This window comes from Molossus molossus, unplaced genomic scaffold (assembly GCF_014108415.1).
Source record: "Molossus molossus isolate mMolMol1 unplaced genomic scaffold, mMolMol1.p scaffold_m16_p_3, whole genome shotgun sequence".
Classification (NCBI taxonomy): domain Eukaryota; kingdom Metazoa; phylum Chordata; class Mammalia; order Chiroptera; family Molossidae; genus Molossus; species Molossus molossus.
The window spans coordinates 106,488,129-106,503,155 of record NW_023425366.1 but is presented as its reverse complement, the minus strand read 5'-3'; the positions used below and the strand labels follow the sequence as shown (position 1 = coordinate 106,503,155).

The 15,027-nt window shown below is 40.1% G+C and overlaps 1 protein-coding gene across 1 annotated transcript; it reads left to right on the top strand.

The window, feature by feature from the left end:
* Window positions 1-1,944: 1,944 nt before the first annotated feature.
* LOC118642122 (homeobox protein NANOG-like) lies at window positions 1,945-2,991 on the top strand. The gene is made up of 2 exons (XM_036279731.1): window positions 1,945-2,718; window positions 2,836-2,991. Exons 1-2 carry the CDS (start codon window positions 1,945-1,947, stop codon window positions 2,989-2,991), a joined length of 930 nt encoding a protein of 309 aa, XP_036135624.1.
* The last annotated feature ends 12,036 nt before the right edge of the window (window positions 2,992-15,027 follow it).

The following is a 15,027-nucleotide window of genomic DNA, read 5'->3' as shown; positions in this document are numbered from 1 at the left end:
CTTGGCAGAACACAGATGGTGACTAACCTTGACCTGCACCTCCCAGGAGGCCCTAGAGCAGGTACCAAAGCACCACCCAAGGGGTGGACTCAGTGGGTACCTGAGCCCCACTGAAATGAGTACTACTCTGTGGCATTGGCCCCTTCACAGCAGAGGTGGTCACAACCAATCCTCACAGCTGATCAGCCTGGGAGTCAATTCCTCCTATTGATGTGCTATAGCAATCAAGGCCCCACTACAACAGGAGGGTGCACACAGCCCACATAGGGGTGCACCTGGAGTGCCCAGCCTGGGTGACTGGGGAGGCTGTGCCACCACTGAGCCCCACAAGACACCTCCTGTATAAGGCCACTCTACCAAGACCAGGAAATATAGAAGTTCTACCTAATACATACAAACAAACACAGAGAGGCAGACAAAATGAGAAGACAAAGAAAGATGTCCCAAATAAAAGAACAGAACAAAACTCCAGAAAAAATAACTAAACAAAATAAAAACAAGTAGTCTACCAGGTGCAGAGTTTAAAACATTGATTGTAAGAAGGTTCAATAAACTTACGGGAAGAGCAGATTAACTTAGTGAGAATATCAACAAAGAGATAGAAACTGTGAAGATGGAGATAGAAAACATAAAAAAGAACCAGTCAGAAATGAAGAATACACTAACTGAAATGAAAGAAAAACATTATAGGGAATCAATAGTAGAGTAGATGAAGCAACAGATCAAATCAGAGGTTTAGGAGATGAGAAAGCAAAAAACACCTAATCAGAACAGCAAAAAGAAGAAAGAACACAAAAAAGCAAGGGTAGTGTAAAAAGCCTTTGGGACAACTTCAAGCATACCAATATTCACATCCTGAAGCTACTGGAAGGAGAAGAGAGAGAGCAAGAAATTGAAAACCTATTTGAAAAAAACAATAACAGAAAACTTCCCCAACCTGGTGAAGGAAATAGACATACAAATCCAGGAAGTGCAGAGAGTCCCATACAAGATGAACCCAAAGAGGCCTACATCAAGACACATTATAATTAAAATGGCAAAGATTAAAGACAAAGTAAAAATCTGAAAAGCAGCAAGAGAAAAGTGGTTAGTTACCTACAAGGGAGCTCCCATAAGACTGTCAATCTTGCCCTGGCCGGTTTGGCTCAGCGGTTAGAGCGTCTGCCTGTGGTCCTGAGAGACCCGGGTTCGGTTCCCGCTAAGGGCACGTACCTCGGTTGCAGTTTGTCCCCGCCCTGGTCAGTTGTGCGGGTGGCAGCCACTCGATGTGTCCCTTCACATCGATGTTTCTCTCTCTCTGTTCCTCTCTCTCCCTCCCACTCTACCTGAACAAAAAATGGAAAAATGTCCTCGGGTGAGGATTAAAAAAAAAAAAAAAAAGACTGTCAATCTTATTTCTCAACAGAAACTTTTCAGGCATGAAATATTTAAAGTGATGAAAATCAAGAACCGCAACCAAGGTTTCTCTACCCAGTAAAGCTATCATTTAGAATCAAAAGACAGATAAAGAGCTTCCCAGACAAGAGAAAGCTCAAGGAGTTCATCACCACCAAACCATTATTACAAGAAATGTTAAAGGGTCTTCTTTAAGAAGAAAAAGATTTAAAATATAAATAATAAAATGTCAATAAATACATGTCTATCAACAATTTCTATAAATGCAAATGGATTAAATGTTCCAATTAAAAGACATACAGTGGTTGACCCTTACATATGCTGTGTACAAGAGACTCACTTCAGATCAAAAGACACACAGTTTAGGCAAAAATTGGCCCATTGGCCCCTCTTACTGCAAAGCTGACTCATTTCCTCCCTTCTGTTTTGGTACTTTTACATTTGGAGATCTTCGTATTTCTCTAAGGTCATCTATCTAGATACTTAAGCCTGGGCCTTTCTTACAATCTAGCTCTTTGGGTTTTTTTCTTTCTCCTTCAACTCAGCAACATGAGTGTGGATTCTGCTTGTCCCCAAAGCCTGCCCTGCTCTGAAGCATCCAGTTCTAGGGAACCTTCACCAGTGCCTGAGATTTATGAGCCTGAAGAAGACTATGCATCCTTGCAAGTCTCATCTGCTGAGACATTCTACATGGAGACTGTCTCTCCTCTTCCTTCCTCCATGGATCTGCTTATTCAGAACAGCCCTGGTTCTCCCACCAGTCCCAGTGAACTACTACCCACTTCTGTAGAGAACAGTACAGGGAAGAAGGAGGAGAAAGTCCAGGTCAAGAAACGGAAGATCAGAACCATCTTCTCTCAGACCCAGCTCTGTGTACTCAATGAGAGATTTCAGAGACACAAATATCTCAGCCTCCAGCAGATTCAGGAACTATCCCACATACTGAACCTTAGCTACAAACAGATTAAGACCTGGTTCCAGAACCAGAGGATGAAATGTAAGTGGTGGCAGAAATACAACTGGCCAAAGAATAATAGCCATGTGACCCAGATGAGCACAGCAACTACAGAGTACCTGGGCCTCTCTTCCTGTCACCAGGAGTGCCTGGTGAATGCTTCTGGAAACCTCTCAATGTGGACCAACCAGACCGGCAGTAATCTAACTTGGAGTAACCATTCCTGGAACAGCCCATCTTGGAACTACCATTGCTGGAATAGTCAGACCTGGTGCCCCCAAGCCTGGAACAACCAGGCTTGGAACAGCCAGTTCTATAGTTATGGAGAGGAATTCCTGCAGCCCCAGATCCAATTCCAGCAAAATCATGTCAGTGACTTGGAGGCCACCTTGGAAACTGCTGGGGAAAGCTATGATGCAATACTGCAAACCCCTAAGTATTGTAGCACCCAGAAAACCATGGATTTATTTCCAGATTACTCCTAGCAAAATCCTGTCAGTGACTTGGAGGCCACCTTGGAAACTGCTGGGGAAAGCTATGATGCAATACTGCAAACCCCTAAGTATTGTAGTACCCAGCAAAGCATGGATTTATTTCCAGATTACTCCATAAACATACAGCCTGACTCAATGATCACATAGCCATGAACATATAGTGTGATGATGGGTATGTTATTCAATCTGAGTTTGGGCAGTGGCTGTATTACCTCCCCTAGGAGTTTTCTATCTATGTGTCTCTGCCTTGGTACGCTGCTTCTCATTATCCCTGTTGTACCCATTTGGAGGGATGGGGGTGGGGTGTGACTGCTGTATAATCAAAGAAGTTTCTGCATTCTTGCTGCTGTAGACAAATGATAAAAGATGTCTCTGGCTGCAGATAATTAGATATAATACTATTTTGGATAACTAAAGGATCTAAAATCTTAACCGCAAAAATAGAAAGTAAAAGCACAAAGATATGTGATAAAGGAATATTCGTGTTTTCTGGGATTGGGAAACTTGTTAAAAAACTCAATTCAGGTGAATGGTTAAGCTATAATATGCTTCACTGATTTCCTCTGCCCCTTTTGCTGTTTTACTACATACAGTCCCTAATTTGTTTATTACTCATATTTGTAAAAGATGTTTTGTATTTTGCTGTATCATGGTAATAATACCAGTTTGGTTGATTGGTTTATAAGTTTAAATACAAATAAATAAAACTTCTGTTTTACTGTTTAAAAAAAAAAAGACACACAGTTAAAAGTAAAGGGATAGAAACAGATATTTCATTAAATGAGAATGAAAAAATTTATATGAGGTAGCAATATTTACACCAGACAAAATAGACTTTAAAACAAAGGCTATAACAAGAGACAAAGAAGGACCCAGAAATTTCACTTCTGCATATTTGTCTGAATAAACCAAAAACACTAACTCAAAAAGACATACACATCCATGTTTATTGTAGCATTATTTACAATAGCCAAGATATGGAAGCAGCCTAAGTGTCTATCAATAGATGAATGGATAAAGACGTGGTAAGGAGATTCCAAAATGGTAGCAGAGTGAATGGAAGCTACACAGATGATCTCTCAGGACCAAACTGGAATTACAACTAAAATAAAGACAGATTATTGGGAAAAACCAGCAGAAAAGAAGCTAAAGAGCACTATATAACCAGGGGCACACAAAAAAAGGACACTGAATCCAGCCTGGTAGGTCTGTGGGGGCACAAGAGGGCGGGCTGGAAGCCCACAAACAGCAGCTGTTTTAGCTGTGAGCAGTTCTCTCGGGGTTAAAATCCCAAGCCGGCTCCATAGCACAGAAGGCTGGGACAGAGCACTAAATTAGCTATAGCCACTCACCTTGGGCTTTGGCAGAGGGAGGGCAGACTGGACTGGAACTCTGTGGGGACACCCAGGATTTGGAAGGTGTTTTTGCTGAGTCTTGGCCACACAGGACTGTGGCCATCTTGCTCCTTCCTGGAGCTCCGGGGAGAAGTAGCAACCCCTCCCTTGGAGATTTAACCCCACCCAGTTGGGCCAGATAAATGCAAATTGAGGCTCATTAACAACCAGCATCTGCCCCACCCTCTGGAGATCCTCTTACACTGAACATCTGAGGAAGTTTTTTATTCAGTTTAGGGCTACAACACAAGACTCATCAAGTAACTGAGACTAATAGCCTCAAGGCAAAAAGCTAGAGGATAACTGACCCTTTTCTAGGCTTGCAAACCTACCCAGGAAAGTAAGACTTAACAGTGGTATTGAACGTGGGTCTTCCCACACTCATCCAAACCCAGTAGAGGGAGCCACAAACAGCAGAACACCAACACTCAAAGGGAAAATTTGACAGGCTCCAAAACCCACCAAGATAGCCAAAATGGTGAAGCAAAGAAACAAATCCCAAATGAAAGAACAAGAGAACTCTATCAAAAATGAGATCAATGAAATGAAGCTAAGCAAATTATCAGAGGTAGCGTTCAGAGCCATGATCTTGAGGAAGCTCAACAGCATGAGTAAGGACATCAACACCATGAGTAGAGACATAGAAACATTGAAAACCAACAAAGTGGAAATTAAAATGACATAGCAGAAATAAAGAACACATTGGAAGAAATAACCAGCAAACTAGAGGAAGCTGAGGACTGGATCAGTGAATTAGAAGACAGGGTAGAAAAAAATCAACCAATCAGAAAACCAAAAAGATAAAACAATTAAAAAACAGAAAAACAGCTTAAGAGAACTGTGGGACAATTGCAAATGTAGCAACATTTGCATCATAGGAGTTGCTGAAGAAGAAGGAAAATGAGCAAGGGTTAGAGAATATATTTGAAGAAATAGTGACAGAAAACTTCCCTAATTTGGTGAAGGAAGAAGGCATTCAAGTTCAAGAAGCACAGAGAGCCCCAAGTAAGAAGAACCCAAACAGGCTCACACCAAGACACATAGTAATTAAAATACCAACAATTAAAGACTAAGAGAGAATCCTAAAAGCAGCAAGAGATAAGCAACAGGTTACCTACAAAGGAACCCCCAATAAGCTATCAGCTGACTTCTCAACAGAAACACTACAAGCCAGAAGGGAATGGCATGAAGTAATTAAGGTCATGAAAAAGAAGGATCTAAATCCAAGACTACTCTACCCAGCAAGGCTATCATTCAAAATAGAAGGTGAAAGAAAGAGCTTCCCAGACCAAAAAACAACAACAACAACAACAAAACCTAAAGCAATATATTAGCACCAAATCAACATGGCAAGAAAGGTTAAAAAGACTGCTGTAATTAGTAGAAATAGGAAGAAAAATATAACCACAATAAACCAAAATGGCAAAAAATAAGTACATATCAATAATAACCTTAAATGTAAATGGACTGAACACCCCAATCAAAAGACACAGAGTAGTTGATTAGATAAGAAAGCATAACTCATCTATATGTTGTTTACAAGAGACCCACCTCACAACAAAAGACTCACATAGGTTAAAAGTGAAGGGATGGGAAAAAAATCTTTCAAGCAAATGGAAAGGGAAAAAAAGCTGGGATAGCAACACTCATATCTGATAAAATAGATTTTGAAATAAAGGCCATAACTAGAGACAAAGAAAGCCACTACATAATATTGAAAGAATCTATCCAACAGGAAGATATAACCTTGGTAAAAATATATGCATCCAATATAGGAGCACCAACATATATTTAAAATCTTCTGGAGGACTTCAAAGGAGAAATCGACAGCAATACAATCATAGCAGGGGACTTCAACACCCCGTTCACATCACGGGATAGATCCTCTAGGCAAAAATTAACAAGGAAACACAGACTCTCAATGAAGCACTAGACCAAATGGATTTAATAGATATCTACACAGAATTACACCACAAAACTGCAGAATTCACATTTTTCTTAAGTGCACATGGGACATTCTCAAAGATAGACCACAGGGTAGGACATAAACTAAGTCTCTACAAATTCAAGAAGACTGAAATCATATCAAGCATCTTCTCAGATCACAATGGCATGAAACTAGAAATCAATTGCAACAAGAACATGCAAAGACAATTGAACACATGGAGGCTAAATAGCATGTTATTAAACAATGAATGGGTCACCAAGGAGATCAAGGAAGAAGTTAAAAACTTCCTGGAAACCAATGAAAATGAAAACACATCAACACAAATTCTATGGGATGCAGCAAAAGCAGTTCTGAGAGGGAAGTTCATTACACTACAGGCCTACCTCAAGAAACAAGAAAAACTTCTAATTGACTATCTAACCTCACAACTTAAAGAACTAAAAAGCAAACAAAAAGAAAACCCCAGAGCAAGTAGAAGGAAGGAAATAGTAAAGATCAGAGCAGAAATAAATGACATAGAGACCAAAAAACAATTCAAAGGATCAGTGAAACAAAGAGCTGCTTTTCAAAAAGATAAACAAGATTGATGGACCCTTAGCTAGACTCACCAAGAAACAAAGAGAACCAAAATACACAAAATCAGAAATGAAAGAGGAGAAGTAACAACTGACACCACAGAAATACAAAGGATCATTAACAAATACTATGAACAATTATATGGCCACAAATTGGACAACCTAAGTGAAATGGACAAATTTCAAGAAACACACGGTCTCCCAAAACTCAACTGGGAAGAGATAGAAAACTTGAAAAGACCAATAACAACTAGGAAAATTAAAGATATAATCAAGACTCTCTCAGCAAACAAAAGCCCAGGCCAGATGGCTTCACGGGGGAATTTTACCGAACATTCAAAGAAGAACTAACACTCATTCTCCTCAAACTATTCCAAAAATTTCAAGAAGAAGGAAGAACTACCAAACTCACTTTATGAGGCCAGCATAATTCTAATTCCAAAACCAGGAAAAGACATCTCAAAGAAAGAAAACTACAGGCCAATATCCCTGATGAACATAGACTCCAAAATCCTGAACAAAATACTAGCAAATCGGATCCAGCAATACATCAAAAAAATTATTCACCATGACCAAGTAGGATTCATCGCCGCAATGCAAGGCTGGTACAGTATTCACAAATCAATAAACGTGATACACCACATAAACAAAATGAAAGATAAAAACCACATGATCATATCAATAGATGCTATAAAAGCATTCCACATAATCCAGCATCCATTTCTGATATAAATGCTCAGCAATGTGGGAATAGAGGGATCATATCTTGACATAATAAAGGCCATATATGAAAAACCTACAGCCAACATCATACTCAATGGGCAAAACCTAAAAGCATTTCCTTTAAGAATAGAAACAAGACAGGGATGCCCACTTTTGCCACTCTTATTTAACAAAGTACTGGAGCAATCAGACATGAAGATAAAATAAAAAGGATCCAAATTGGAAAGGAGAAAGTGATACTGTCATTATCCATAGATAACATGTTATTTTATACATAGAAAACCCTAAAAACTCCATTGGAAATTTGCTAGATTTAATAAATGAATTCGGCAAGGTAGCAGGATACAAAAAGAAATTGATGGCATTTTTATACACCAATAATGAACTCACAGAAAAAGAAGCTAAAATCAATTCTATTTATCATTGCAACAAAAAAGTTAAGATACCTAGGAATAAACTTAACCAAAGAACTAAAGGACCTGTTTGCAGAAAACTAAAGGACACTGAAAAAAGAAATAGAGGAAGATATAAAAAAGTGTTCCTGGATTGGAAGAATTAACATCATTAAAATGTCCATATGACCCAAAGCAATCTATAGATTCAATGCAATCCCCATCAAAATATCAATGACATATTTCACAGAACTAGGATAAATATTTCTAAAGCTCATTCATATGGAACCAAAAAAGACCCCCCAAATAGCCATGGCAATCTTGAAAAAAAGGACAAAGTAGGTGGAATCACAGTACTGGATATCAGATTATACTACAAAGCTACTGTAATCAAAACAGCCTGGTGCTGGCACAAGAACAGGCATATAGACCAGTGGAACAGAACAGAGAACCCAGAAATGGACCCAAAACATTATACTCAATTAATATTTGACAAAGATGGCAAGAGTATACAATGGAGTAAAGACAGCCTCTTCAATAAATGGTGTTGGGAAAATTGAACAACTACATGCAAAACTATGAAACTAGACCATCAACTTACACCATACACAAGAATAAACTCAAAATGGATAAAAGACTTAAATGTGACCCGTGAATCCATAAAAATCCTAGAAAATGTAGGCAACAAAGTTTCAGACATCATACGCAGCAGAATTTTCATTGATACATCACCTAAGGCAACTGAAAAGAAAAAAATGAACACATGGGACTACATCAAAGTAAAAAGCTTCTGTACAGCAAAAGAAACAGCCATTGAAGTGGAAAGGGAACCCACTGTATGGGAGAGCATAATTGCCAATGATACATCAGATAAGGGATTAATTGCCAAAATATATGGAGTGCTCATACAACTCAACAAAAAGAAGATAAAGAACCCAAATAAAAATGGGCAGAGGAGCAAAATAGACACCTCTCCAAACGGGACATACAAATGGCTAAGAGACATATGAAGAAATGCTCAACATCACTAATCATCAGAGAGATGCAAATTAAAACAATGATGAGGTATCACCTCACACCTGCCAGAATGGCTGCCATCAACAAATCATCAAACAACAAATGCTGGCGAGGGTGTGGAGAAAAGGGGACTCTAGTACACTGCTGGTGGGAATGCAGACTGGTGCAGCCACTATGGAAAACACTATGACGTTACTTGAAAAAATTAAAAATTGAACTGCCATTTGACCCAGTGATCCCACTTCTAGGAATATACCCTAAGAAGCCTGAAACACCAATCAGGAAGAATATATGTACCCCCATGTTTGTAGCAGCACTATTTACAATACCTAAGATCTGGAAACAGCCCAAGTGTCTATCAGTAGACGAATGGATAAAAAAGCAGTGGTACATATACACAATGGAGTACTATGCAGCTGTAAGAAAGAAAGATCTCTTATCCTTTGAGATGACATGGAGGGACCTGTAAGGTATTATCCTAAGCAAAACAAGCCAAACAGAGAAAGACAAATACCACATGATCTCACTTATTTGTGGAATATAATGAACAAGGTGGGCTGATGAACGAAATAGACCCAGAGACAGAGAAAGGAGTATCATTCAGACGGACAAACCTCAGAGTAGGGGGGCAGGGGCGATGGAATAGATGAACCAAAAAACTTATATGCATGTATTCATAACCAATGGACATAGACAACAATGCTAAGAGGGTGGGGGGGGCGGGATGGCGAAGAAGGGGTATAGGGGGAAAAAGGAGAAACATCTGTAACAAAAATAAATTAATAAAAATTGGAGGAAAAATAGTGGTGCATATATATAATGGAATACTATGCAATCATAAAAAATGAAATCTTGCTATCTGTAAGAACATGGATGGACCTAGAGGGAAATATACTGAGTTAAAGAAGTCAAACTGACAAAGACAAATGCCAAATTTCTCCCATGACCACCAGGTCATGTATGGCTCAAGGAAATTGAAAAAGTGCATGTACTATGCATGCCTGTGGATTGATTTCATTTATACATATACACATTATATATATGCATATACACCTATACACACATATTATTTTGTATATGTGTATATATATCATATATATGCACATACATATATGTTCAAAGCTTTTTATGCATATAGTTTAAAGAGTCAGCCCTGGCAGGTTTGGTTCAGCGGTTAGAGTGTCAGCCTGCAGTCTAGAGAGACCTGGGTTCAGTTACCGCTAAGGGCACGTACCTTGGTTGCATTTTGTCCATGGCCCTGGATGGGTCATGCGGGTGGCAACCACTCGATGTGTCCCTTTCATGTCGATGTTTCTCTTTCTCTCTCTTGCTCTCTCTCCCTCCCACTCTATCTGAACAAAAAATGAAAAAATGTCCTCAGATGAGGATAAAATAATAATAATAATAAATAAATAAATAATAATTGAATATATATGACTATTTTACTGTGGCATGGTCATGACATATGACAAAAAAAGGAATATTGAACTATTAAAACTCATTAAGAAGATTCAGGGACAGAAAGTGTATATAATGTGTGTGTGGATGGTGACAGCAGGGAGGGGTGTCCAGAGAGCTAAATTCTCATTTTTCTTAAGAGAAAGACAATAGATAGTGCCTAAACATGGCAGATCAGTATGTAACATTATGAGTATGTTATTCATGTTATTTATATATCTGGAGGTACCAAAAAAAATCATCAAAAAGTGTCAAAAATGGTTGCCTCTAGAGGGAGGGAAATGGGAAGAAATGAAGGGAAGCAAGTTTCTGCTCTGTTTTCATAGCAAGCTTTGCAGACTCCCTGACTCTTCTTTTTTCTTTTTTAATCCTCACCTGAGGATTTTTTTCCATTGATCTTCAGATAGAGTGGGAGGGAGGGAAGGACAGAGGGAGAGAGAGAGAGAGAGATAGAGAGAGAGAGAAACATCAATATGAGAGAGACGCATTGACTGGTTGCCTCCTGCATGACCCCGACCAGGGCCCAGGACGAACTGCAACCAAGGTACATGCCCTTGTTCAGAATTGAACCCGCAGCTCTTTGGTCTGTGGGCCGTCACTCTAACCGCTGAACCAAACCTGCCAGGGCTGACTCTTTAAATTATATGCATAAAAAGCTTTGAACATATATGTATGTTCATATATATGATATATATACATACACAAAATAATATGTGTGTATAGGTGTATATGCATATATATAATGTGTATATGTATAAATGAAATCAATCCACAGGCATGCATAGTACATGCAGTTTTTCAATTTCCTTGAGCCATACATGACCTGGTGGTCATGGGAGAAATTAAGTTTGTTGGATAATGAGGATTTGTTGTTAGCAAAGCTTGAGACTTGAATGCACAGCCCTAGAAGTTATAGACAAAGTGGGGGTCTCCCTATTCTGCGTTTCTTGCCAACAAAGCCTTGGTATGCAAAAACCTGCCAGGCATGGTGTCACTACCCAAGATGCTCTGGAGGAGGCTTTGGGGTGGGGGTGGTTCGGGCCTTCTTCTAAGCATCCCTGGTTTTTTAATTTAAATCCCAGACTCTGGAGCATGGCGGAACAGGGTCACATTAAGTGCTGATACGTACGTTTTCTGCCTTACACTTTTGCTTTCCTTACTAAGATGTTAATTGTGGAGAATTGTAAGGCTTCTTGTCCAAAGCACATAGGAAAAAAAAAAAAGTCTGGAAAAAGAAATACCATTACAAAATAATGTCAGTCTTGTTAGGTCATTTTTTTGTTCCTATATATGTGGTTTGTTTTTTTTTTAACTTAGGAATACTTTTTTTTTTTTTTTTTCCAATCCTAATATGCTTCCTTTCGTTTTTGACACATTTTTTCCTTACTGAAACTAACATTTACTTACATTATTTCTGAGAACTCTTAAGTTCTGTTCTCTGTGTGCAAAGTCCACACCCGGTGTCAAACACGGTTGCCAGGGAGACCTGCCTTTAAACAGATCAGCAAACAGCATAAGGAGGGCTGGCCTTAAAAACAAGAACTTACGAAGTGACTTTCCAGTCTCACTGCAAGAGGAAATGTTCCAAGGAGTCTCACTTAGAGAAACCCTTGTTCTGCAAGCCCAGCGTGAAAGTTAGGGGAACAATCTCCTTGGAAAACCTCGGATTTTGCCTCTCTGCTGGCTGCCATCCCATGTGAACCGCGGGCGTCCTGTGACCGCACTCAGAACCTTCGTTCCCACTTCATAGTCAGCACCCCGGCAATCAAATTAACGGGTTGAGCATTTTCTCCCTAGTAAGTGCTGCAGAAATGAACGCCTGGGCCATTTGTCTTTTCAGTGAGGGTTAAAAACACACAACACGCTCTTACAGCTCAGCATCGCATCTCTCCGTTTTTGGTTAACATTATCATTTAAATTGCATCTCACATGTTACTAGATTAAGGAAGAGGGGCTGTTTGAATAGGTTACACTTTGCTTTTTCATTTGAGAGCCTGTTTAGAGTCTCCAATCAATTCCAACTGACTTTCTAAAATGTGTTGGGGGGAAAATACAGTGTGATGAATGGCGATGGCAGTGGAGAGGGCAGAAAGGGAAGAAGGACGTTCAGCTTGCTTCAGCAGAAATCCATGCACTTGGCGGAATATGCCTGCCCCTTGTTTTTCCTTTATTTTTCTCCCACTGGAAGGACTTTTAATCATTTGATTGCTCATTAACATGTCCAAAGTGGGCAAGAGAAAAACCCATCTCAAATGCTTATCTTAAAATAAAGCTCCTGTTAGACTAGCCTGAGCATTTAGTTCTTTTTCTTAGACTCTGCCTTAGACACATGCACACACACCACCACCGCCACCACCACCACCACCGCCGCCACCACCACCACCACCACCACCACCACCACCACCACCGCCACCACCACCACCACCACCGCCACAGGAACCTGTCATTGTGTGAGTGATGATGTGTTTGCACATCATTTGAATCCTACCCCTCGGCCTGTATGACTTTGGGCAAGTTACTTAACATCTTTCTGTGTCTCTGTTTCTTCAGCTGTAAAATGCATATGATAATAAGACTTATTTCAGGGCCAGTGTTTTTCAAAGTTTTATGATTATAATCCTTAAGATATATATTTTAAGAGGAGGAGGTCAATGAGGGGAACAGGAGGGGAACATCTGTAATACTTTCAACAATAAAGATTAAAAAGAAAAATGTATATTTTACATCAAAACCCAGTACACATGCACACAAATACACACACACACACACACACCCCTAGATGGGTGCATATATATGCACGTATAGAAATTAAAATTTCACAAAACAGGAGTTATTCGTATTAGATGTGACGCATTCACATAGTTTTTATTCTACTTTGGTTTATTTTATGTTTTAAAAAATCTCATTTTTGCAACACACTAAGTTGATTCTATGACTCAGTGGATCACAACCTGAAGTTTGAGAAAACTGGTTCAGAGCAGGTGTTGGCAAACCCTGGCCCAACCTGGCCCCAATGCCCTCTGTAAATGAAGGTTTATTGGCACACAGCCATACTCGTTCATCTACGAATATTTGATGACTGCTTTCTTAATACAGTGGCAGCGTTGAGTAGTTGCAGCAGAAAGCTAAAATATATGCTATCTGGTCCTCTAAGAAAAAGTCTGCCCATGCCCGGTTCAGAGGAGTAAGTGAAATCCATCAGTGTAAACGGATGAATACAACACCTGGCGTATCCAAAGGATTCAATAAATAACATTACTGTTGCAGGTGGTTTCTTTGCTGCTACTGCTACCACTCCTATAACTAAAACTAACTGGCCAAGGAAGAAGTTTTCTCATCAGATAAATACAATAAACAGGTTAACTTAAAAAGGGGGGAGGGGCTTAAATAACAAACGCGGAACAAAGACTTTGTTATCTAAGCTCCAACTTTCATGCTGAGAGTCATTCAATCTCTTTTTTTCTCAAGCTTGAGCACATATATCAGTGCAGTCACTTTCCCAAATGGGCATTAGCAGCCTCCCTACTGCCAGACAAGCCAGCAGACAGAGAGAGGTTAGACCACATTTAAGCTTTTAAACCCCTCAGATCCCTCCTCTGAAGGTGCCCTGCTCTTCCTCCTGCAGCCATTAGAGAGTAAATCCCTGATAAGCAAAGTAAATTAGATGCAGTGACATTCTGCTAATTGAGTCATCTCCTCTGCTTGGCTGGGCTGTTAATTACCAGCTAATCTTATCAACATGGCAGCTGACTGGCAGAGAGTGGCTCTCGGAGAGAAGGGGAAGGACCCCAGTTCGCCCCCAAAGTCTCGCATTGGGCAAAGTGGGTATCAAACCTGCCGGTCCCACCTGAAGCCATCTGAACGCTGCTCAGGCAGTATGGTTTAGAAGAGGGACAGAACTATGGCTCAAGAATCATGCAGAAGAGACACAGGGACATGGCAAGCCTCCAACTAAAAGCTGAAGAGAAGAAAGAAGGGGCTAAGATGACAAATTATGCATTATTAAAGCTGCATTCTCCCTCTCTCATCTCAATCAAATTTTATTGCAGTAAAGCACAGAGGCTTAAAGAGGGATAAAAGACTGTAAAATATAAATTAAGTCCTATTTAGTTCACCACCATGAGCCAAGCGTGCCAACTTCTGTCTGAATACGTTGCCCAGAAAGGCTGAACGGGCCGGCTTTCAACTGGATGAATGTCTATGATTTGCTGACATCTGGCAGAAGGGGTCTTGCTGCCAATCAAATCAACCCCACCCCCTCAGAAACCACTGGGTTCTGTCTGAGGATCTGTGCTCCCACTTCTTTTCAGAATCACCCTGATAACTATTTGTTAATTTTCCAAAGAGCCTAGATGAGCGTGTGGCAGATTAGCAGGAAGGAGCAGCGGTCCCTTCTGCTTTCGTTCACCCACAGCCTTCTTTAAGGCCCCTCCACGCTGATTTTAGGGCAGGCCCCAGTTGTCAGAGTTTTGGTAAAGGAAAATGAGCCCAGCAGATTAGCAAAAATTAAACTGATTGGCAATGCCCAGTGCCAGCAAGAGTGTAGGGGAACAGGCAGTTCAGTGCACCGGCGGGAATGGAAATTGGTAGAACCCTTCTTATGCGGGGTTTTAGAGGGTGGGGTGAGGGTGAGAGACTTAGCGTTAGGTACTAAAATATTAAATGCACGTACCTTT